General features: G+C 39.1%; 1 protein-coding gene across 1 annotated transcript; it reads right to left on the reverse strand.

Moving 5' to 3' along the window:
• Window positions 1-893: 893 nt before the first annotated feature.
• LOC132637208 (stearoyl-[acyl-carrier-protein] 9-desaturase, chloroplastic) lies at window positions 894-5,493 on the reverse strand. Its single transcript, XM_060354334.1, has 3 exons — window positions 5,281-5,493; window positions 2,831-3,335; window positions 894-1,816 (listed from the first exon to the last, which is right to left on the reverse strand). The coding sequence occupies exons 1-3, from the start codon at window positions 5,397-5,399 to the stop codon at window positions 1,256-1,258; spliced, it is 1,185 nt and encodes a 394-aa protein (XP_060210317.1). The 5' UTR covers window positions 5,400-5,493; the 3' UTR covers window positions 894-1,255.
• Between the last annotated feature and the right edge of the window lie 20,700 nt (window positions 5,494-26,193).

Raw genomic sequence — 26,193 nt, forward strand, 5'->3', positions numbered from 1 at the left:
CTATATATATTATATAATATTATAATATACCTACTATATGAATATATTACTCTACGTGCCAACCAATTGTACTCCACAATAACATACATAGTAATAATATACAATATATAGATAGAATTACATATATATATATATATATATATATATATATATATATATATATATATATATATATATAAACTTGTTCATGAATTAGCTTGCTAGTAGATTGTGCCGGAGCTTTTTAGGTAAGTACTTTATTGTGTTTTTATATGCATTTAATTATGTTATCACTAATATAGGAAATCTCCTTATTTTTAGATTTTTATTCACAGCAATAATCTCCTTTGTTTTTAGCTTTAAGTTGGAGAATTTGTAATATCTAAATTAGTTGTATATTATATAATTTACTCTTATATATCTTGTATTTATGAAAGTTCCCCAAGAATTAAATAAGATATTCTTACAAAAAATACGTTAAAATATCCAATTGCAACTTTAAAGTTTTTAGCCGGCTCATGTGAATGTAATCTAAGTATTTTTCTATAACAAATAGTATATAGTTGAAAAAAAAGTAGCAAGGAATAGTGTGGAAAGATAAAGTAGCAGGAAGCATTGGGGAATAAATACGAAATTATCTTTAAAAATTAACTTTAAAATATCATTATGTAGCATAATTATCACCAATCGTTATATCCCATTAAAAATTGGAGTGATTGCTCCACTCAGTCGCACCGAATTACATACAGACCAAATAATTACTAGACGAACAACCAAAACTGTATATTTACACTGAAATCAAATTCCAAAAAACTCCAAGGTGGCTTTCTAAACGTGCCCCAAGCAATGAAAAGCATTCTAGAGAAAGTTTGGATGTATTTAACAAGGCAGAAGTAAAAATGAGCTAGCAGAAGTTAAGAAATAAGAATCACTTTGCTAGTAAATAAGAGCAAAATATAGCATTAATCTTCTTATACATAGCCACTCAACATTTCATATATCAAACTTATAACGAACATAAAGAACTCACATGGGCTAAAAGGGGAGGTAAAAACTAAAGGCTGTCTTTTTTCTTTTTTTTTATAGGACCCAAAAACAATAGCAGAACAAAAACAAAATTTAAGGTATCTACAGGATTCTAGTGGAGCAGTTTTAACTCCATAGCATCTTCCTTACAAATACTGACTTGATAGATACCATAACCTGAAATTTCTTACTAGCATTCCTATGGCGATTGGTGCTCAGAAAGCAAACATAACCCTAGAACATATAGCATTCAAAGCTCAATCTCTCTACCAAATACCCAGCTGAAAGGAACAGGAGCCTTCTGCTTGGCCCTGGCTTGTGCCCTCTCCTCCAATTTTCTAATACGCGGAGCCAGACCACATACATAATCTTGCGCTTTGTGTCCTTCGCCAGAAAGACCTGTCAATTTCTCTATTTCCCATCTTCCCACCAGAAACTCAAGAATATCTGCATAATCCTTCGCAGTGTACACACCAAGGCGTTGAGCAACAGCAGAGAAGTGTTCGAAGAGGTTGTCATCCCGGCCATCATACATCAGATGAGCTGGCATCGAGATTTTTTTCCTCATCATGTCAGCGACAGCCAATACAGTGCCATCTGGGTCAACTTCAAATAGCTTCTCCACAATCTTGGTATATGCAGTCTCATGACGCTTCTCATCTGCAGCAATGATACCACATACCTGTGCTAGTTTCATGTCCCCATACTCCTTAGCATGACGAGCTGTATTTCCATGAGAAATGAAGGTTGCCCTCTCTTGGAAGGAAGTGTAGATAAAACCCAGATACGGGTTGTTTTCCGTGCGAGGATCCTAAAAGTTAAGTATCAAATGCATGAAAAAATATCAACTTAAACAAGTGCACCATAAGAGAGGAAGTCTTAGCCACAAAGGAATGATTATATAACAATTCAATCTTGTTTTTCTGCTTACCTGATTAACAGCTAGAAACATACTGCTTAATTAAATAAAATGCCGACATGTTAATCATGCACCTCAACTCTCCCAATGCATTATTTAGCCAACATGAAACTCAGGTTAATTGCAGCATGAATTTAATGCCACTGACAAGCAACTCATCTTTGCATCAACTCTCCAAACAGACAAGGCAATACAGTTGGTTGGATAGGCAAACTACTGTGCAAATGGAGGGGATCTCAGGACGCAGACAAATTTATTTCAAGATCAAGCGATGCATAAGTACGTACTGCATAATAAATTAATCATCTTTGCGTTCACAATCCTTTAAGGTAGGGAATAAATCAGAAAAAGTGGGAGGAAGAGAATCAAGTACCCTCCTTGAGTAAGATCAAGAACAAAAACTAGTATCCAAACAGAACCCACATGCAAATGCATAAAGAGAAAGCATTTGAAGTACGCTCCTTCAGTAAGATCAAGAACGAAAACTAGTATCCAAACAGAACCCAAATTCAAATTGAAGTCATGTAAATTTTGAGTTCTGTATGCCTAAGAGAATATGGAGAAAAAAAAAGGAATAGTAATTTGAGAGAACAAAGCATGACGGAGCTTGTCAAATTTACTATCAGAACCTTTTCTCCATATATAACACAACTAATTCTCTAATATCAATAGTTTTACCAAATCTGAGAATCTTTTAACTGCATGAGATTCGGCTCATCTATGTGCAGGCTCATTCAGACAGACAGACAGACACAGATACCACAGACACTCTGAAAGAAACCTGCTATCAGATCAGTTTAATGACAAATAACTATGACAGATAAGTCTGTATAATTTTTACCAATAAATCTCCAAGATGATTTGAAAGCTTAAAAGTGATAGCAGAATGCAGAGAAGCAAGCTTACCATCCCTGAGCCAATGAGGTACTGAATTGTCTTTTCAACTTGCCTCATATCAACTCTTCCAGAAAGATATAAGTATTTGTTGAGAAGGTCACCATGCCTATTTTCCTCGGCAGTCCATGCCCTCGTCCAAATGGCCCAAGGAGTTAGGCTGGCACCAGTTTCATCACGAACGCCATCCAGGGTGTTAAGCATTGTCTGATAAGTTGGAAGAGCCTCCTCTGTGATCATATCTCCTACTAATACAACAAAGTATTCATCAGGAATTTCCTTGCACCTCTCCCTTAGCTCCTTGATCTGCTCATCAAATCCTTCTGAGGCAGGATCAGGAAGAAAGTCACTGGCCTGCCAACACTTCTCAACAGGCTTTAAGTGCACCAAGATATTATTCTCAGCCCAATCATGCAGGGAATCAAAGATTTCACGCTTCTCTGGCGGCATGGAATGGGTAACTTGAACATGTACCTCTCGTGGAGGACTGAATGGCTTCTTCAGATTTCCACCTTCCCTACAATTAGCAGAAGCAGAATTACAATTACAATTATGCACTTTTGAAAAGATTAGCTACAACAGCAAATTTAAGTCTGAGTCTAGTTCAAGGCAAAAGATTATCTGGTCCCAAGAAGAAAAACACTAGTCAGGAACAAAGCAATGAATGACGCCATCAATACTCCCCTTTTTTGGCGGGGAGAAAAGAATTCCCCCTTACTTTGTCACTCACCTTTTACTATTGTTTTTCAAGTAGTTACCTCCCAAAGTAGGTCCGGAGGTGTGATCAAACATTCATATATATACATATGAAGAAAAGACTCTACCCAGTTCAACTTTTCCTACATGAAGAAGTAAACAACAGAAATCTGTCCAACCTATTGGTAAAGTACATTGACAGAACCAGTTCTAATTCTGACAGTCAATCAGTACAATGATGATATTCTAACCAATGCGTGCATTATCAATTTAAATGACACAGCGGGGGATAAAGCAATATGACCCTCAATAATGACTAAGCTAGTGGCAAATAAGAAATAATAGAAAAAAATCAATAAAGGTATTTCAAGTCAGAGGCGGATGTAGTGCAGAAGTTATGGGTTCATGAGAACCCAATAGCTTTAGCTCAAACTTTTTATATGTTCTAATAAAATCTACTAAATCAGCATACATAATAGATTTTGAACCTGGTAACTCAAATGGTTTTTTTATGACAGCAGTGACCTGGCCAGCTTGCGTACACCTCGACTATTTCACCAGGTACCTGCTACCTTCCATCAACACAAGTAACTTCGCCCACTTAGGCAAAGGGGGGAAAATTAACTATTGTTTTTTGCCTCCACTAGGTCTTGAACCTGAGCCCTCATATAGTTCTCCCACTTTACTGATAAATGAGTTCTGATAGAATTTTGAAGTCGGACCCATAAAATTCAAATCCTGAATCCGCCTCCGTCTCAAGTAAGGATCACATTGAATATTCATGCATATGCAGATGCACTAATCAAATTTGCATCAGATTTCAGTTTTACTTTTTTTTTTTTTTGGGTGGTGGTGGTGCCTGGGCTGCCTTTTAATTGCCTCCACCAATCCACATTCCACTGGGCAGCCTGTTATATCCCACAAAGATATGCGCAAATGAACTCATACTGAGGGTTGTTTGGCTCATGGATTAAATTATCCTGAAATTATAATCCTTGGACCAATTTATCCCACCTGGCAGGTGGGATAAAATAATCCCTAGTTTTATGGGATATTCAGGGTTAAGTTTGAGATTTAATTTATACCGTGTTTGGTTGAAAGTATAAATTTATTGATCTCAAGTTGTTAGTCCTATGCAGCTATGGCTCAACCGCTCAGCTCTCCACTTGGTGTCACGCATCACCTTGTTATCAAAACATGCACAAGGAACAAGATAAAAATCTACTCTACTAACACATTAAATCAGTGCACCCCGAAGAGAAGAGATATAACTAGATATAAAATATAAAAAAATAAAAAAGACAGCCCCGTGCACGAAGTTCCCGCTATGCGCGGGTTACGGGAAAGGGCCGAACCACAAGGTTTTATGTACGCAGTCTTACCCTGCATTTCTACAAGAGGTGATTTTCACAGCTCGAACCCATGACCTCGTGAGCAACTTTACCAATTAGGTCAAGGCTCCCCTTCAGATATAAATAGATACACAGGCAGAAAAATAAAATTTTCATTCAATCAGGAAAAAGAGCAAAAAAAGTACACCGACATACCAATAAATATACAAACAGGAAAGATCACAGATTTCAAGATACGCCATGCAATAGCATCAACTACCACCAATCCACATACATACAATTACGATCAGAGAATACCAACAACATCCAATATTTCAGAAACACTACGAAGGGGTCAAAAAAAGAAAAGAAATCATATTTTGGGGTACCCATTTCCATAAAATTGAATAAAAGAAACACAAAAATGAAACTCACAGAGAAGGGGAACGAAGTGTTGAAGCCATGAAAACTCCTCTATGAGATCTGAGTGGAGAATATGGAAGTGTTGACGTTTTAATAGATTGAAAGGTGGTTGGATTGAGTTTTAGAGCCATATTTGTGATGGTTTTTCAGGTACCTCGATTGTTCCGCACAGACCGCGAGAGAGAGAGAGAGAAGTGAGATGCAACCAAATAAAGGGGACAAGGGCAAGTGAAAATGAAAAACGTTTGGCAGTTAATAATAGCCCTTCATATTTCGAGTATATTACAGCTAATGCCACTGTCCATCTGTATGCGTGTGCCTTTGAAATTTGTTTTCGTTTTCCGCTTTACTTGACGGGTTACATTATTTTCTCCGTCCAACACTCCAACTATATATGTTAAAAATCATATTCTGTACTTCTATTTTCCTATCTCAATATCTGGTACAACAAACGATAAAATACTTAGTGAAATCACACAATCTCAATATCTTATAATTTCTCAGCCTCAATTTATGTGGCGTCATTTTCTTTTTGATCTGTCTCAAAAAAAATGTCATCTTTTTATATTTAGAAATAATTTAACTTTATGAGATGATTTACGGCCACACATTTATATAAGGGTTGTTTTAGACCACATATTTCAAAAATATTCTTTTCTTTCTTAAACTCCGTGTCAGGTTAAATAGTGCCACATAAATTGGGACGGAGTAATTAAGTAATTTTTCTTATAAAAAAAAAAAGTTTAAGAAAGGAAGCTCTAAGGGGTCATTTGGTAGGGTGTATAAGAATAATACTAAATAGGTTTATTAGTAATGCAGGAATTAATTATGTTGGGATTAGTTATGCTGAGATTATTTCTTATCGAATGTTTGGTGTGGTCTATCAAAACTAACATGCATTGCGTATTTTCTAAAAATTATTTATTTATAAAAATACCTTCCACATTCTTGAGTCTTCAAGGGCGATTTTTTTTTTCACCTGTTTATGCATGTATTAATAGTCTTGGTATTGTCAATATCATGATTTGTTATGTATTAGTTCTACATGGGATTGTATCGGGTAGAACCGGCCCGGGGTCGTATGTGAGACCGAGTGCTCGGGGTGGTCAGCGGAATCCTCACAGTTGTAGCTCACTCCCACCAACTCCAGTCACATCCACTATTCTAGATCAGAGAGCCACTGACTATGCTAACGTTGAGGGCAACCACACGTTACATCATCCATATGTTAGGGTGGAAAAGTCTTGTTTTGGTTTTGGACATAGATAGCTTATTATGTAAGCTAAGGCATCTTCACTTCCTCTCTGGTAACCTATCTCTTATTTTTCTCTCAAAGGCAATATACATCCGGGCGAATCATTTACCTTTGAACATATATTTATCTTGCTTGCTTTTATCATTTCTTTAGCTCTGTTTGCTCAATCAAACTCTTGCAATCACAAACACTGACCCCGAAAGGAGAGTTTCTGGGATTGGATACGACCTACTTATCTTTAAACCTATAAAATACAAATCTCTAACTGATTATCCCTTGTCACCGAAAAATAATTTGGCGCCGTCTGTAAGGATAGACATCTGTGGAGTTGCCCTGATTCGCAGTAGAAATTCTCCTTCCAGAAACTCTAAGTAAAATCATTGTGCACAGAAAGATATATCTAGCGGTAGCTTGAGCAATATACAGGGGCTCTGTCACACCCCGACCTTACTAGGGTGTGATGGGCACCCGACCCCATACTCGGAGCCGAGCGAACCCACAGACTATTATTTCATACATGATCTTTCCGGACTTTTAAATCAAATAAGCATGAAATACATATTAAGGGTTTCAGAAATCTTTGCTTTTTCTTTGTTTATCAAATCCAACAAAATCTGTAATTATATAAAATTCATATCATAATACAAACTGACACATCGGCTGATGGAGCCGTTTACAGAACTGGCATACTATACCCACGACTCTGTCTGCAAAGTCTCTAACTTCGAACAAACATCATAGCACATATACTCTGACTCGGCAACACTCCAGGACAAGTGGAGTTTACCATCTCCGCTGGAACGTCTTCTATACTAGCTTCAGCTCATCTGGGTGTACCTGTGCGGCATGAAACGCAGCCCCCGAAGAAGAGGGGTCAGTACGAGCAATGTACTGAGTATGTTGATGAGTCGTGAAATTACGCGATATTCGACGCTAATTCCTTAAGCTTTTGTGACTCCTTAAGCACTTTTGTTGTTACTTTTTGTGTTTTTATGTTGTTTTGTAGGAAAAGATGCCCGGAGAGTATAACGGAGCAAAACGGAACAAAACGGACCAAAATAGAGCAAAAATAGAACAAATTCATACTTTCTGGCACCATATGCTACACGCAGAGTATAGCATATGGCGCAGCATGTGGTGCAGCATGTGGTGACAGAGAAAATTGTCACCACATGCTACGGTTTTGGCACCACATGCGATTAGCATGTTGAACATGCGAATAGCATGTGGTGCAGCATGTTGTGCATGAGGGTATTTTTGGCCAAATTTTGTTCCCGTTTTTGGAATGATATAAATACTCTTTTAGGGTTTGTAATAGATTATCTTTGGCAGTTTTTCATCAAGTTTGGAGACTAGTTTTTACACCACACTTTGGGGTTAAAGATTTGAAGATTTGGTTGAGTATTTCTTAAACCTTTAATTCATTCCTTCAATTCCTTGCTTTGTATTGTATATCTAAGTGTGTAGCTTTCTATTCCATAACTTGAATCTCGTTTATGAAAGTATTCTTGATTAAAGTTTGGTTTGAAACTCTTGTTGTGCTTATGTATTGAATGATTCTTATTGCTATTGAAGTGGGTCTTTGTTGATTTAATTAATCTCGTTCTTGAATGTTTCCAAAGGGATTAGCTAACCCTAGGACTCACCCATTTACTTAGATTGAGCTTGGAAGAGGAAATCTAGGTTGGGAAAGATTAATTAACAAGAATTTGGGTCATTAAACTCATCTAATAACTTGAGCTCGGAAGAGGATAGTTACTTGAGGTTAAATTGATTGTACCTAATATCACACTCTAAGGCTTGGAAAAGCTTAGAGTGAAATTCATTGATTTGGTTGGAAGACTTTCAATGAGATTTTAGATATCATTATCTATCAACACAAACCCGCTCTTAGTTGTAAAATCATAAAATACGTTGGATCATTACTTGAGTGTAATCTCCTATTATCCATGCTTGTGGCCATTGATCATTTTACTCGCTTTCTAGGTTAGTTTACATTTACGCTTTAGTTATAATTCTCTCAAAAAAACCCAAAATATTATCCATCGTTTGGCTTTAGCTTAGTTGGTGAAAGTTCCTTACTTTCTTAATCGCCTAGCATATTGTTCCCTGTGGGATCGACCCCGACTCATAGTTGGGTAAATATATTGCATACGACCGTGTACACTTTCTCTTTGAGGAGTGTATTTGGACGTTATCAAAAATGGCGCCGTTGCCGGGAACAATTTGGCGTATTTAGGTTAGTTTGGGATTTAAGCTTGCTTGCTTTGGTCCAAATTCGTAAATATTAGTGTAGTTGTTTTCTTTGCTAGATTTTATTTTTATATATATATAAAAATAAAAAAAAATAAAAAACTGACCAGTTTTTGCAAAACTGCAAAACTGTCCAGTTCTGAAAATCTGTCCAGTTTTTGCTTTTGCAGAAACTGTCCAGTTCTGAAAAATTGTCCAGTTTTTGCTTCTGCAGAAACTGTCCATTTCTGAAAAACTGTCCAGTTTTTGCTTCTGCAGAAACTGTCCAGTTCTAAAAAAAAAAAAAACATGGCATCTTGGAATGAAAACGAAAATGGATTTGATGGTTGCAATCCATATTTTGATGACCCATGTCCATATTGTGAAGGACCCCACTTTTGGCAAGATTGTGAATATGCTCCCGGGAGAGAGATGTGTGCACCGTCTCCATCCTATGATGAAAGTATTTGTAATATATGTGGTGGTCAAGGTGGACATTGGGGTGATTGTCCCAATTATTTTGCTTCCCCTCCCCCAAGTTGTTCTAACGAAAATGCTAGTTGCGCTTTTGAGTTTGACAGGGACAACGGCATGACAAATGAAGGACAAAGTGCCGGATATGAAGGCATCATGGCAATGCTCCAAACATACTTAGATCGGGAAGCTAAAATGGAGGAAGAGCGAAAGCTCCTCCAACAATCCGTTTTAGAAAATGGAGAAACCATGAAACGAATGAATGATTCATTTGAGGATGCCAATTCCTCAATTGTCATGGAAGTGTCGACTCCTCAAAATGAAATGGTTGAAGAAGAGATTTCAAGTTTACAAGATGAACCCGAAAATTCTTGTGACCACGACGAAAGTTGTGAAATTGAAGAAATGGTTCAACTTGAAGAAGAAGAGCATAATCTTGAAGAAGAAATCTCTAATTCTCAAAAAGAAGAAGTTGAGGAAATTTTGAAAAGCATAATGGGGAGGAATGAACAATATGGGAAAGTCTTGACCAAATTGTGGGAAGAAGTTCAACATGGAGATGATGAAACTATCCAAAAGGTATATCTCACCATGGATGGATTTTTACAAGAGTTGAACGACTCTCACAATGAAGAAAATCTTGACAAAATGAAAATTTTGAACCAAGATTGGCTAATGAATCAAGCTCAACAACTTGAAGCCTATGGAAATCACCGTGAAGGCATTTCACGGATGATGGAAGAATTTCTGAAAATGCATGTTGAGCAAAGTCAAGAAGTGGAGCTACTTGAAATTACTATCCAAAAATTGGAGGCCGAATTGAATGCAAAGATTGAGGCATGTGATGCTCAATATCAAAGGGCCATGAATTGTAGTTTTGAGTTGGTTTCCAATGAAGAAGAGGTCAAGATTGATTTTGATGAGCTAATGGCGAATTGCCAACCTACCAACCTAAAATTAGTGAATGATGCCGAAGTTGAAGAAATGATACTAGAGTTGCATGAAGTTGAACTAACCGAGCCTATGGAGAATTTTGGAGATGAAGATCAAAGCGTTTTCATTTTGAAGTTTGTTATGCCAAGAAGACAAAATGGCATGCCTCACTTACGGGCCAAGAAGTGCAAAATGCGATACCCAAGAATTGGCCTCTTTGACTTTCTACCACCGCCCCATGAGCGTCATCATGATCTTGATTCAAAGTTGGGGCGCAAATTCATATCTTCCAAATGGAAGGAAAAGTGGTAAAGGTAACCGTCGTGCCGCGCGTTCAATCAAGCGCTTGGTGGGAGGTAACCCATCGTTTTAAAAGTTTTAAATCATTTTTGAAATTTTATTTTTTTTAAGAATAGTTTAGTCTATGTTTTTTTTGACTAATCTACAAAGTTTCAGATTTTTTGGAGTTGTTTTGAGCATGTCGGATACCCGGACAACCCCCAAAACCAGTAAAAGCTGCGAAAATTTGTTTTTTGGTGTCATAACATGCGATTCGCATGTCATACATGCGAATCGCATGTAGTATCGCACATGGTGACAGAGAGAGCAAAAAAAAAAAAAAAAAAAACTTTTTTCTGGTGACATCACATGCGACTCGCATGTCATACATGCGAATTGCATGTCATGCCAGTAAAAATTTTTTTTTTTTTTTTTTTAATGTTTTGTTTAGATTATGTGCAGCGAGGACGCTGCAATGTTTACAGTTGGGGGTGACACGTGCTAGCACATTATATTTTGAAACTTGCTCAAATTGTTTGAAAATCTCGTTCTTTTGACATGTTGTGGATTAGTCACTCTTATTATTTTATTTTCTTTGAGGACAAATGTGAAAACTTTTGGCTTGTTTGGTACTAATAGAGTTAGTCTTTTGCATGTGAAATTGAAATGCGAATACCCCTCCAAATTGTTTTGTGAAAGTTAAAAAACAAGGTGCATAGGAAAGAATGATCTTTGTGACAACGTTTTGGCTCATTTGGTGACTCTTTACCTACTAGTTGTGTTTACTTTGGATTATGAGATATTACACTAGTTGATCCATCTAGACTAGTTCATATGCCACGTGTGGTGAGTGTTTGTTGAATAAATCTTGTGTTTACTTTTATCATCTAGAACTTGCCCCGTTAGTCGTTCAATGCTAATTTTGATTATGTTGGTTGGAGAGATGACCTTGGGCTATCTTTGTGAAAAAGCCTCTTTAGCCTTTCTAGCCTACCATTGCATAAATAATATCGCTAGTAACCCCATTTGAGCCCATGACCTTTTCTTTGATTGCCACATTACAAGCCTTTACCCTTTTTGATGAAAAGTCTCTCTTTTGAACCTTTCCCTCCTTGAACATGAAATTGTGAATTTGAGGCCAAAAGTCTAAGTTGGGGGTGTTTGTGTTGCTTGAGAGTGGTGAAGGTTGATGTTGTGAAAAAGTCAAAAGAAAGGAAGAAAATTTGAAAAATACAAAAAGGTTGCAAACTTTTTGTGCAAAAAAATGTATCTTTGTAACAAAAAAAAAATGGCAAGTGACATCACCTGTGACTCGCAGGTCAGACCTGCGATTCGCATGTGGGGTCGCAGGTCGTGCCAGTGAGTTTAAAAAAAATCTATTTTTATGTTTTGTTTTGATTATGTGCAGCGAGGACACTGCAACATTTATAGTTGGGGGTGGCATGTGCTAGCACATTATATTTTGGAACTTTATAAAGGAAGTTGGAATAATTGGGGAAACTAGTATGCAAAGGAAGGAGTGTTGTTTTGAAATGAAGAGAAAAGTGGACGAAAGGTTTTGTGTAGTGTTCAAGGAGGGCGTAATCACTTGTATCCCAAATACTTATCCTACCCTTCCCTAAGCCTACATTACAAGCTTAAAAAGTCCCTATGTGATCTCCAACTAAATGTTCTTGAGTTAGCGATGATTGAAAATAAGGGCAAGCTTATGGTGTGATATTTGTTAGCACTAGAATTTCTTTGTTGAGTGTGAGTGACTTTGTGTATTTCCCCTTGTGTTGTTGTTGTGAATATAGTGATTTTGGGACTTTCTTTCTTGTGAGGGCATATGGATTACGATAGATTGGTGATGTTGAAAAATCCAAAGTTGAGTCAACTGAGCATATCTAGTAAGCTAGTGGTTTTGAGTCACTTATTGAGGCTTGAGTGTTGTTGCTTGATGGTTTTAAATCTCTATTGCATTCTTGAAATTGTATTTTGAAATGGGGGAGTTATTTGGTTGAAGCTTCACATACTTGTAGCCTAATTATTGGTACCAACCAAAGTCATGTTTTTGTGCTTAAAATGGATCCTCATTGAGATTTTTGTTTTAGTTTGCTTGAGGACAAGCGAAGACTTTAAGTTGGGGGTGTTGATGAGTCGTGAAATTACGCGATATTTGACGCTAATTCTTTAAGCTTTTGTGACTCCTTAAGCACTTTTGTTGTTACTTTTTGTGTTTTTATGTTGTTTTGTAGGAAACGATGCCTGGAGAGCATAACGGAGCAAAACGGACCAAAATAGAGCAAAAATAGAACAAATTCATACTTTCTGGCACCATATGCTACACGCAGAGTATAGCATATGGCGCAGCATGTGCAACATGCGAGCAGCATGTGGTGCAGCATGTGGTGACAGAGAAAATTGTCACCACATGCTACGGTTTTGGCACCACATGCGATTAGCATGTTGAACATGCGAATAGCATGTGGTGCAGCATGTTGTGCATGAGGGTATTTTTAGCCAAATTTTGTTCCCGTTTTTGGAATGATATAAATACTCTTTTAGGGTTTGTAATAGATTATCTTTGGCAGTTTTTCATCAAGTTTGGAGACTAGTTTTTACACCACACTTTGGGGTTAAAGATCTGAAGATTTGGTTGAGTATTTCTTAAAACTTTAATTCATTTCTTCAATTCCTTTCTTTGTATTGTATATCTAAGTGTGTAGCTTTCTATTCCATAACTTGAATCTCGTTTATGAAAGTATTCTTGATTAAAGTTTGGTTTGAAACTCTTGTTGTGCTTATGTATTGAATGATTCTTATTGCTATTGAAGTGGGTCTTTGTTGATTTAATTAATCTCGTTTTTGAATGTTTCCAAAGGGATTAGCTAACCCTAGGACTCACCCATTTACTTAGATTGAGCTTGGAAGAGGAAATCTAGGTTGGGAAAGATTAATTAACAAGAATTTGGGTCATTAAACTCATCTAATAACTTGAGCTCGGAAGAGGATAGTTACTTGAGGTTAAATTGATTGTACCTAATATCACACTCTAAGGCTTGGAAAAGCTTAGAGTGAAATTCATTGATTTGGTTGGAAGACTTTCAATGAGATTTTAGATATCATTATCTATCAACACATACCCGCTCTTAGTTGTAAAATCATAAAATACGTTGGATCATTACTTGAGTGTAATCTCCTATTATCCATGCTTGTGGTCATTGATCATTTTACTCGCTTTCTAGGTTAGTTTACATTTACGCTTTAGTTATAATTCTCTCAAAAAAACCCAAAATATTATCCATCGTTTGGCTTTAGCTTAGTTGGTGAAAGTTCCTTACTTTCTTAATCGCCTAGCATATTGTTCCCTGTGGGATCGACCCCGACTCATAGTTGGGTAAATATATTGCATACGACCGTGTACACTTTCTCTTTGAGGAGTGTATTTGGACGTTATCATATGTAAGACATGAATAATAACATATGAGGAACATATAGCACGGATAATGACACAAAGGAAATATAGAGCATATGATGAGATGAAGGAGTAACCTGTACGTATGAATGCCTTTTGGCGGTACCATGCATGCTTAGTGCTGCGGAACGTACAGCCCGATCCATACATATCATATTTTACTTCCTTTGAAAACATTTCTTTTCATATATATAGAAAATAGAACATGTCATAGCGCCGAACAACGCCGGCTCGCCCACATAGCGCCGAATACGTCGGCTCGCCCATATATGTCCCGCGTCCGGGATGAATACGTCAGCTGACCAGGTGGCAATGCGTCTTATAGCGCAACATATCTCCCTCCCCCCCTCAATATACATATGCATATGTCCCTTTTTCCCCATATTCCCCGTATACATATACATATAACAGCATGCATGAGAGCCCGAAGAAAGTCACGTATCTATCGGAGTGACGTAAGGTCGGTAACCTCCGATTACATTATGAAATAACCATGATCGCTTTGTCTCACTTGAAGGGACTAGTATTATAAGGTGAGACTATCAATAAAGAATAACATTAAGAGAAAACATATAATAAGATCATAAACCTCATAAGGCATAAATTCATATACTTGAAGTCTTTAAAAAGTAGAGTCATAATCAAAGAATAAAATTTAGGATCAAGAACTAGCCCAATATTCTCATATTCCTATTGAATCCATATCTTGAGACTTTCAAACATGGAACCATTCTTATCATGATCATCTTAGACATATTCTCATCTTTGACAACATCGTTTTCATTACCAAAAACATGGCCGTCGTTATAGTCATAAAAGCTTACCAAAATCATAAACCTTTGTTTTGGAAAAGTATAGACACTTTGGAAAAACATTTACGGTTTATCGGGAAGAGAATCATACCTTAGAGTCATAAACAGCTAACTTTTGAAAACAAGGAAAATATGGAAACACTTATGAAATCATAACATCGGGATCATGCCTTTGAAAGAAAGGGACGAGCCTTAACATACCTGTTCCGCGTCCTATTAGCTACGCTAAATTGTCCAAGCTCGCTACCGCTATTCTACATTCAAGAAGATTGACGCAATCATTAGTTTCATCACCATATACTTTTCTTAATCTTTCAAATGAATTCATTCATAATCTGCCGAAATTTCGGCAGCATCTCCCCTGTAAATACACCATCCCCGAGAATCTAACTCGGCCCAAATCATCAATCAATCAATCCGAGAATTTAACTCGGCCAAAATATCAACAATCATACTAGCAACTTCAACAATATTCACAACGACCTAACTTGCAATCTTCCAACACATGTCTCATTTCCAATTTCATAAACCATATTTACAACCCATACATTGTCCAATTGTTTTTTTCAACTATAGGAAACCACACTAACGTCACATTAACTTCTTCAATTATGCACAAACGATTTCAAATTCATTCAAAGCTACAAAACCTTCACTTTTCCTCATGGAATCCACAACAACAACAACTAGAATATCACATAGAATCAATTCGCCATAACTTGCCAAACTACCCATCATTCGGCCACAACAACTACACACATGTTTCTATGAATTTTCATCCTTTTCCATACATTTCAACAACCAACATACTACATAAAATTAATTCAATCTTTCCACATAACACAACACACCCACGGCTAACTATACAAACACACGACCACAATTTCAACATACATGATTTCATGTTTTTCATTCATTTCTCCGTACTACGACATATACTAACTATCCATAACACATAAGAGAAAGAAATTAAGTCTTACCTTTTCCACTTATCCTTCAACTTTCGGCCAAGGTAGTTTTTGCAAGAATGAATAATTTTCTTGCTCCAACAACTCTCCCATGTTATAGAGGAAGTCCCAATTACTCGAAATGCAAGAAGAAAATATTTTTTTTGGATCAAGTGTTCAAGGGTGTGGTTCGGCCACCCCTTGGCCGAAGGCTCCTTGCTTCTTTTCTTGAGATTTCTTAATTTGTGGAAGATAAAATGACTTGGCTTGCTTTATAAGCTCTCTTATATATATATATATATATATATATATATATATATATATATATACATAACCTATGAGGGGGTGGACACATGTCCCCTTCTTGAACTTTCTTGAATTAAAACCAAGATGACTAATTTCTTATTTTGTCATTACTTCCATATTCATACATGTATATTTTTACATGGCTTCTACTAAAAAAAATATAACACATGGCTCTTCTCCCCTTTTCTAGAATTTTCTTAATTACTCAAAGAAGACAAATTTTCTTATAATAACCAAATATGACCACTTATCTTATTATATCCACTTTGGTCCATATCCACATTAAAATGTGGACATGGACCTATATATCACACGGCCAACATGGCCTCTTTCAAGAATCTTCTTGACTATTTTGTGAAATTACCATTTTGCCCCTAGGCTTCCACAATATTACCATGTACTATTTTGCGAATTTCCCTTTTTGCCCTTAGCCTTTCTCAATATTTCCATACCACTAATGTTCATAAATAATGTTCATGACCAACTTGTACGTTAAAATAATTTGGAAGATGGTCATTCCCTTAACTTACCACGGCCACCTTAAAATATCCGAACGTACAAAATGTGGGATATAACAGGCTCGAGGACACACAAATGTTGGTGAGAAGTATGAAGGATCTGGTGAAGGTGTAAGTGTTCGAGCACGGAGGGATATCCATTAAAGAACACTAAAATAGTAGGGATGGGACATCGTGCAGGCAGCCTTGTGAGGAGGGAAGCAGAGGAGTCCTAAACACCAACGAAGCAGAACAACCGTGCAAGCGAGTGTTCAGAAGAGTGGGTCGAGCACAATCTCAGCCTGACAGGCAAAAACCTGCTCAAAAGATGGGTTACTTGACAAGCGACGTACTGATGGCCACGCTCAAGGCACAGGATGAGAGGATGCAACGCATGGAAAGGGCCATGACTACCGTGGCTAAGTATTCTAGGGTAGGGACTCCGGCGTCAGATCAGAACGCGGATAAGATCCTTACAACCCCACAAACTAAAAAGGCTGAGGTGGCGAAAGAACAGTTGGCTGCATTTATCGAGGAGTTACTCGGAGTCGAAAAGGAAATGAATGAGTCAAATCCCAGGAGCCACATCCATGATGAAAGGCGCATGATCCAGAAAGTACGGTATACTACCTTACCCAGAAAGTGCAGCCCCCGCGCCCATACCCAGGAAATTCACAATGCTGGATATGCCCAAATACGATGGTACCATCGATCCAGAGGAACATATAACGATGTTTGAAGCAGCTGTCACCAAGCACGACCTTAAGAAACATGAGATCGAATCGGTCATGCTGAAGAAATTTAATCAAATGCTCATACAGGGAGTGCTCTCTTGGTATACTTATTTACCCAAAAATTCTACTAACTTTTACCGCCCTTGCAAATTCTTTTGTCAAAGCCCACGCGGGGCCGCGAAGGGTCAAAACACACAAGCAGGACGTATTCGCTATAAAGCAGCAGGGGGACGAGTTGCTCCGAAGGTTCACGGACAGGTTTCAAAGAGAGAGAATGTTGTTGCTGGCTATGCCAAAAGATTGGGCCGCGACCGCATTCCCGGATGGTTTGAATTCGAGAAGTTTGGACGCTTCCAGGAAGTTAAAATAAAGTTTGAGGAAATTTTTGGCTAAAACATGGAGCGAGATAAACCTCAGATATATAGCTAAAATGCGCATTGAGAGGATCAGAAGGTGATGGTTCCCACAGAAGTATGCAGTGGCTTGGGAAAAAGACCAAATCCAGGTTTCAAAGCAAACATCACAAGTCACCGGGGACGGTTTGAGCCATTTGAGGCCCGCAATCTGAAATTCGAACAAGGGAAACAACGAAAGTATCCGAGGCGTCCTCAACAATAGTGCCCCGCGTCCTTCGGGAGGCATCAAAAAGGGCCGGACCCCTGAGCTTCTCGAATCATAATTTCGGCATAAATGCCACAGAATTGGTCGCGGTAATGAGGACGATGAAGGAGGATAGATTCCCGAAAGAGATCCGAACTAACCCAGAGAGGAAGAACACCGGTTTGTAGAGTCACTTCTATAGCACTCACGGGCATGTTACAGAGAATTGCGCGGACTTGAGGGTCGCGGTGGCCCAGCTCCTGCGAGCTGGACATCTCAAGGAATATATCAGTGACCGGGCCAAACTCAACCTAAGCAAGAATCATGGGAAGAAGCCAGGTGAGGCACCTCAGCCTATCCACATGATCAATATGATTGGTTGGGAGGGGTGGAGGGTAAACAAGATAGCTTACACTATTCTCCGATAATCTAAGGTGTCATTTACAACAAAGAGTTACAACTAGGACCCCGCCAAGAGCAGGAGCATATCCTTTATCGACAGCGACCGGCGGGACTTGTCCCTTTTCACAATAATTCCCTGGTAATATCTATTCAAGTTAAGAGTTCTTTCATTTAGCGTGTGTTAATTGATCCAGGTAGTTCAGCAAACACTATCCAACAATGCCTCCTGAAGGAAATGGGGTAGATGATGTGATCATCCTCGCAACTAAGATGGTGGTCGGGTTTAACATGGCAAGTGAGCTGACCCAAAGGGAGATTGAGCTGCCAGAGACACGACCTTCGACCACATACAAAGTGGCATATCTTATAATGTCATATTAGGGAGACCATGGATTCACTCCATGCGAGCGGTCCCTTCCACTTTTCATCAAAAGGTCAAGTTCCCTACTCCCTATGGGATAGGTAAATCAGAGGAGACCAGGACGCAGCCCACAAAATAGAAACCTTGGCGATGACAACAACTAAGAAGGATAGAATCCCCAAATAACAATTACAGACGTCGGGATTGAATGATAAAGTCAAGGACAGGAAGGGGCACGGTACGAAAGGATATCGAGATCAGCCCACCCCTGAAGGATTCGTCATCCCGTAGGATAAAAATCTCGCAAACTCAACGATGGAAGAACTAGAACGCACGACACTTTTCGAAGATGATCCCGGAAAGCAGGTACACCTGGGTTCTGAACTTCCGTTTGAATACAGGAATAAATTTATAACTTATTTAAAGGCTAATTCTGATTGCTTTGCCTGGTCGCACCTGGATATAAAAGGGATCCCCATGGAGGTGGCAACGTATCAACTTATTTTTGATCCGCATCAACCTTCGATAAGACAGAGGAAGCGACCGTTATCAGCTGTGAGGGACTAATTCAACCGAGAAGAAGTCACGCGACTACTCAACATAGGGTCAGTCCGAAGGGTGGAGAACCCGGCTTGGCTAGCAAACATGGTGGTAGTCCCAAAGAAACTCAATAAATTCAGGATGTGTGTGGATTTCAAGGATCTGAACAAGGCCTGCCTAAAAGACTCCATCCCACTACCACATATTGATCAGACTATCGATGCCACGGAGGGGCACGAATTGCTCAGTTTCTTGGATGCATATTTCTATTACAATCAGATCAGTACCATCCAGAAGATCAGGAGAAAACGTCTTTCATGACCAATCACGGTAATTTTTGTTATAACGTTATGCCTTTTGGTCTTAAGAATACAGGGGCAACGTATCAAAGACTGGTGAACAAAATGTTCGAGGAACAGATCGGCAAAACCATAGAAGCTTACATCGACGACATGCTGGTCAAGTTCAAAATAGCGAACGCTCATCTATCGGCCTTACAGGAAACCTTTAATATACTTCATAGATATGACATGAAAATAAACTTGGAGAAGTGCGCCTTCAGGGTTTGGTCAGGGAAATTCCTGGGCTATTTGGTTTCCGGTCGGGGTATCGAGATGAACCCAGACAAGTTCTAGGCTATTCAAGAAATGCCTGAGGAACTGGCAACGTCAAAGTTGTACAAGGACTGACCGGGAGAGTCATAGCACTAGGGATATTCATCTCCCAATCTTCGGGCCGATGTCACGAGTTCTTCAACCTACTGAAGAAGGGAAATGGATTTAATGGACTTCGGGGTGTAGCCAAAGCCTGAAACATCTTAAAGAATATATGTTTGGCCCTCACATAATGGCTAAGCCACAAAAAGGGGAGTGGTTGTTCATGTATCTGACAATTTTATCAGTCTCAGTTAGCGTGGCTTTAGTATGGAAAGACTGGGAAAACCAACTCTCAGTCTACTACGCCAGCAAAACTTTAGTCGGGCGAAGTCTAAGTATCCGGCCTCGGAGAAGTTGATTTTGGTGCTTGTTACGGCTACCCGAAAGCTGCATCCATACTTTCAATGTCACCCAGTGACTAATTACCACTGCCCCGCTGCAGTCAATTTTGCAAAGTGAAAACCTCACAAGTAGGTTATTAAAGTGGTCGGTGGAAATGAGCGAATATGATTCAGCATATCAATCCCGCTCGACTATGAGCATTCAGAGCTTATCTGAGTTTAGAGCAACTTCATCACGGTTGTGCTGCCCGGGTGACCCCAAGTATGAACCCCTGACCTACACTATCTTCATTTTTTTCCCTTTTCGTCTTATTTTTGCAGGACCAGGACTGTGAGTAAACTAAAGAAAGATCGACCCCGGCCAGAGCCACCAAACATCGAAAAATATGTGTTGCCCTTTTTTCCTTGACCAAGTTTTTCTCATAAGAGTTTTTTACCAGCAAGGTTTTTAATGAGGCAACAACCGTTTTGGATTTGAGTAGTGAGTTCCAATTCTTCCTGGAGCATTGCCGAGTCAGGAATTCTATATGTATTTTTGTGTTATGGGTATGTCAGAGGCCTTGTCCCGACTTATACACTTTGGTCATCTTCTTAGAGGCTTTGCAGATAGTTTCCTATATACAGCTTAGTCATGTCTTTTCAGTTGTTATGTTGGCCTCGTGGGCCTATTGTACATATATTTATATGCATATATTGGGTTACTGGTTACTAAGACGTAAGTTGACCCAGATGGTCAAGTGTTTACCCAGATGGTCAGGTGTTTACTTATGCATGATATTATGTTCATATGTTGGCCTCCTTTCCTTTATTTTGTCTTTCGAGACATAGATGATGCAAGATATAATTTGGTTTGATCGGCCCTCGTAAGGTGTCGGGTGCCAATCACGCCTCACTTAGGTTAGGGTGTGACATCGGTACCAAGTTACGGTTCAATAGCAATAAACATATGAAATGAGTATGCATACAACAACAACATACCCAGTGAAATCCCACAATGTGGGGTCTGGGGAGAGTAAAGTGTACGCAGACTTTACCCCCACCTTGGGAGGTAGAGAGGCTGTTTCCGAAAAATGAGTATGTATACCATGCATAAAATCATCATCAATAGTAAGTCATAAGTCAAGTACCCATCCAACTAGTCTCCCATGATACATAGAATCCTCCAAATCATATATAAAATGTTGAGCATGATTCCTAGGGTTTCTAACAGGCCACAAGCCCGAACACATAAAGCCATAATACCAAATATAACATAACAAGGCGACAAGCCACAAACAATAGTACTAACCTAAGAATTCCATCCCAACCTCACATCCGAAGGTTTAATATACTGTCTCCGACAATCACTACCTCTACATATGTTTTACTAATTGAAGTCTAACCATAAGTAAGCCGTAACCTACCTTGATGCCGAACCGGTACCACAAACTAATCCAGTTGAGCCCTGCTTTTCCTCTTTGGAGAGCCTCAGAACAATTAACGTCTATCAAATATGAATTTTACATTAGAATACGAATCTAAGGACCCATATTGCCATAGCTTTACCCAAAACCTAAAAATGGACCCAAAATAGCAAAACCCGAGCCCTAAGGGCAAAACCATAATTTTATTAAAAAATCAATTTCAATATAGTCAAACTATTATATATATATATATATATACTCTACAAGTCTAAACGAGTCCAATGATGCCCATATTGCTATACTTTAATTCGGAATCCAAAAACGAACCCAAAAAGGTAACTCGGGCCCACAAGGGAAAAACTGAAATTTTATTTCAAATTGGTTGACCCATAGTCCAAATAGTAATAATATCGAAAATCTTTGAAATCCATTCATAAATTAACCTTCGATTTGATAAAATACTTGAAAACCCAATTTCATGAAAAATCCCAATTTCTAATATCAAATCATGATTTCTGTGAAGGATTACTAGAAACTTACCTCGTGAAGAAACTCGAAGAACACCTTTGAAATCACCGAAGTTCATCCATGAATCGATTCCCAAATCAAGATTTCCATTTCCATATTCTTATAGCTCAAAACCCTAAATTTCCCCCAACCAAATCATGAAATAAATGCTAATAGACCGAGGTAATCATGGTGAAATCATGAAAATGAAGATTAGAATATTACCCTCTCTTTGAAACGAGAAAAACGTCGCGAAATCGCCCATATCAGAGCTCCAGAACTCAAGATATGCTCAAAATACTAAATGGACGAAGTCAGAATTTTTATACAGGGATTTTTTGCAATAGCGACCAGATTTTCGCTACAGCAACCACGATGTAGAGACCAAATTTGTGTAGCAGCGACCGAATTTTGCTGTAGCGACCACACCAGAACCAGCAACAACCCAAACTTTGTTTTAGCACTCGAAACTCATCTGGAACCTCCCAGACACAAACCATATATGCGTTTTGATCATAAAAAATGCTACGAACCTGATCGTCACTCAGAATTCCCAAACGAGGTCTATTTGATCGAGTAATCCCCCAAACGACCAAAATCAAGTTCCAACCAAGGGTATAAAATGCTTCCGAATGCCCAGGGAACCTAAACAAACATCCCACCAAATCATAATCGACCCTACGGACCTCATGGAATCAATTCGAAACAAGTCCGTTTATCGTAAAGTCAACTATCGATCAACTGCTTTCACTTTAAAGCTTTAAATTCCTTAAATCACACTAAGACTCACCTGATGACCTCGAGAATTATGTCACCCGTGCCCGGAGGTTAAAATCATACTAACAAGGCTCGAATAAGGGTCAACAAGAGTAAATGGGTCAAAAGTGCAATAATAACCAAACGGGTCATTACAAGGGGACCGATAGGGGAGGCCTTCAGGAAGATGAAGGACGAGATGGGATAGGGATCGAGCCCAAAGCTCTGTTTCTAGCATTGGAGGGAATAAAGGGGGGATGGCAGGCAGAGCCTACCATCGGAGCTAATATCATCTCCTCGAAGAAATCCTCAGTGGTGACCTCCTGAAAGGCCCTTCTTCTATACACAAGTTCCGCGGTTGGATCCTCCTCCTCCTCGCTGGCGTCATCTTCCAATTCTATTGCCACTGAGGGGATGGTTGGGGTATGATGTAGCTAACGCATTAAGTATCCCTCATAAGGAGTACGTTCACAAGAATAAAACTCAAAGGAATTAACGGGGGCCCGCATAAGCGGTGGAGCATGTGGTTTAATTCGATACAAAGCGAAGAACCTTAGGTACACTACTCCGTGCTAGGGATTATAACTTTCCATAAATTTCCCATTTGTCGCTCAATAACGAAAACTTCATCAAAGTTGAACTCAAACCATCCCGGGCAGCATCGACTTGCTTACTTCTCTTTGAGGAAGAAGCGAGACCTGAAGACGCCTTATTTGCTTGGGCCACGAGGGTATTCCCTCACCCTGGGAGGATGCTGAGGCAACTTGTAGCACATGTTGTATGGCTACAAGCCGGGTCCTCGGACACATCGCCTAGAGGACGCATGGCAGCCCGTGGTTATTCCCCTCCAATTATTCCTGCTAGAAATTTGTTTCCACAACTTGATGTGGGGAGAGGAGAAGTTAAGGATTTTTTGGACCCACCTCGGAAGATCCAATATCAAGTCCAGTGTCCACAGGGCGACTGCAAGGATGGAGAAGAATAATATCAAAAATCGAACATTAAAACGTAGCTTGAAAAAGATAAGGGTTTTGAAAGCATTTACGTTTGTGGTTCCATTGTCCTGGTATAAAGGCCTCCGAAGGCTTTACTAAATCAGTGGTGGCAATGATGATATATCTCTCTATCCATCCCCGATCAAAATCATCATCAATGCTCATAATTATCGCATTCTGACCACGCCGTGATAATAAAAGGACCCCGGCCTTGAAGATCATCGGAGAGTAGAGATGCATAGGTGGGATAGGGTAAAATCCTCCTGGACTTGAGTAAAGAGGTACCTGAGACTTGCTACCGTCCTCCAAACTGCCCTGCCGGCCTGAGCCAGACATATCTGGTAATTTTGACAAAACTCTAAGATCACAAGATCGATGTGGTCACTGATCCTCAAAGAGAAAGGATGGGTATATATGAAAGAGAAGTCGGTTCGATGGAAGTAATGTTCTCCTCCTTGGTCGAGAGGAGCACCTTGATATCCTTCCAACCACAGTCCTTCTTGACTTGGTTAAGGCTATCTTTGCTAATTGAGGTGCGGTACACGTATGCTGGCCAGTCTCTTTCACAATTCGGGGCGGTAGATGTCTTGCGTATGGCCATGTCTTTAGTGGTTGACCATTTTCCAGGAATAAACATTTTTTCTTGTTGAGGGGCAGTGTTTGAGGTCGAAGCCTTTCTCTTCTACGACCTAGGTATTGGAGGATAGTCAATCGGTACTTAGTGAATGGAGACCTCGAAATCGCTATTTTCAACCGCCCGGGATTGGGTGCTGGCACCGCCAGTAGGAGAAGAATCTAAAGACATGGCAGAAGTTGGGAAAGACGACGATTAAGATTTGCATAAAAAGAGTGATAGCTCTGAAGAACGATTGTAAGAAGCCTCTCAGAAAAAGATAAGTTCAGGGAAATGATTTTTGGAAGGAGAGGCGGAGGTATTTATGAGGATAAAGGAGCAAGCGACACAACCCTAAGTAGGGGAATGCTTTTTTTGGGGCGCGTCAAGTCACACCTTGAAGGACGGGCTCCGTCACCATTATGAAGGTGCAGTCTCTCATGAAAGGACTAGGCTAAGAATGGGACACGTGGCTAATAACGTCTGATGGGAGAAAAACGTGTGCAAGAGGAAATGACACCACCGAATGAATGAAGAGGCGCATTAAATTCGAAGTTCTGACAAGATAAGTCTCGACGATTCGAGGACTCATCCACGCAAAGGTTAAAAGTGATAGGCTCTTCCACTTCCCAGGCTCACGATTAAGGTAACCCCAGAAAGTAGGGGCTATCTGTATTGGGTAGAAAATCAGCCCTGGGTTGTATGTGAGACCGAGTGCTTGGGGTGGACAGAGGAATCCTCATAGCTGTAACCCACTCCCACCAACTCCAGTCATATCTGCTATTCTAGATCAGAGAGGCACTGACTATGCTAACGTTGGGGGAAACCTTACGTCACATCATCCATATGTTAGGGTGGAAAAGTCTTGTTTTGGTTTGAACATAGATAGCTTATTATGTAAGCTAAGGCATCTTCACTTTTTCTCTGGTAACCTATCTCTTATTTTTCTCTCAAAGGAATTATACATTCGGGCACATCATTTACCTTTGAACATATATTTATCTTGCTTGCTTTTATTATTTCTTTAGTTCTGTTTGTTCAATCTAACTCTTGCAATCACAAACACTAACCCCGAAAGGAGAGTTTCCGGGATTGGATACGACCTACTTGTCTTTAAACCCATAAAATACAAATCTCTAACTGATTATCCGTCTTGACCAAAAAACATGGATAATACCAAATAAGGTGTATAACTAATATACATAGATTGAAAAAGTGTACCAAAAAGGGATTAGTAATACCAAAGTTAATACATGTATTATTTTATCTAACACATCCTACCAAACGACCCCTAAGAAAGAAAGATCTAATAGATAGGAGATGGTATAAGCTTTCCTTCGAGAGGCGTTATTATCACAGTCTCAGTGAAATTAACAAGTTGCATTCTTTTTCTTAGGTGCTTATTCATGTAAGAGATAAGGGTAAAAAATACACCTCAAGTATCATATTTTTTTGAGTTTCCTACCTGAACTATTCAGTGTGAGAGTTTCCTACCTAAACTATCACCAACTAATTTTCAAAACACATCTCAACTATCAGTTGTTCGCTTTTCCTACCTGACCTATCACCAACTAGTTTGCAAAACATACCTCATTAAAAGTGAACAACTGATAGTTGAGGTTTGTTTTGCAAACCAGTTGGTGATAGTTCAGGTAGGAAAAGTTTATAACTTATGGTTGAGATGTGTTTTCCATACTAGTTAGTAATAGTTTAGGTAGGAAACGCTCGCATCAGACAGTTGAGGTAGAAAACTCAAAAAAAGATGATACTTGAGGTATGCTTTTGATCATTAACTCTTAATATAAATATAAGGCCAAACCCATCG

This window comes from Lycium barbarum, chromosome 1 (genome assembly GCF_019175385.1).
Source record: "Lycium barbarum isolate Lr01 chromosome 1, ASM1917538v2, whole genome shotgun sequence".
Lineage (NCBI taxonomy): Eukaryota > Viridiplantae > Streptophyta > Magnoliopsida > Solanales > Solanaceae > Lycium > Lycium barbarum.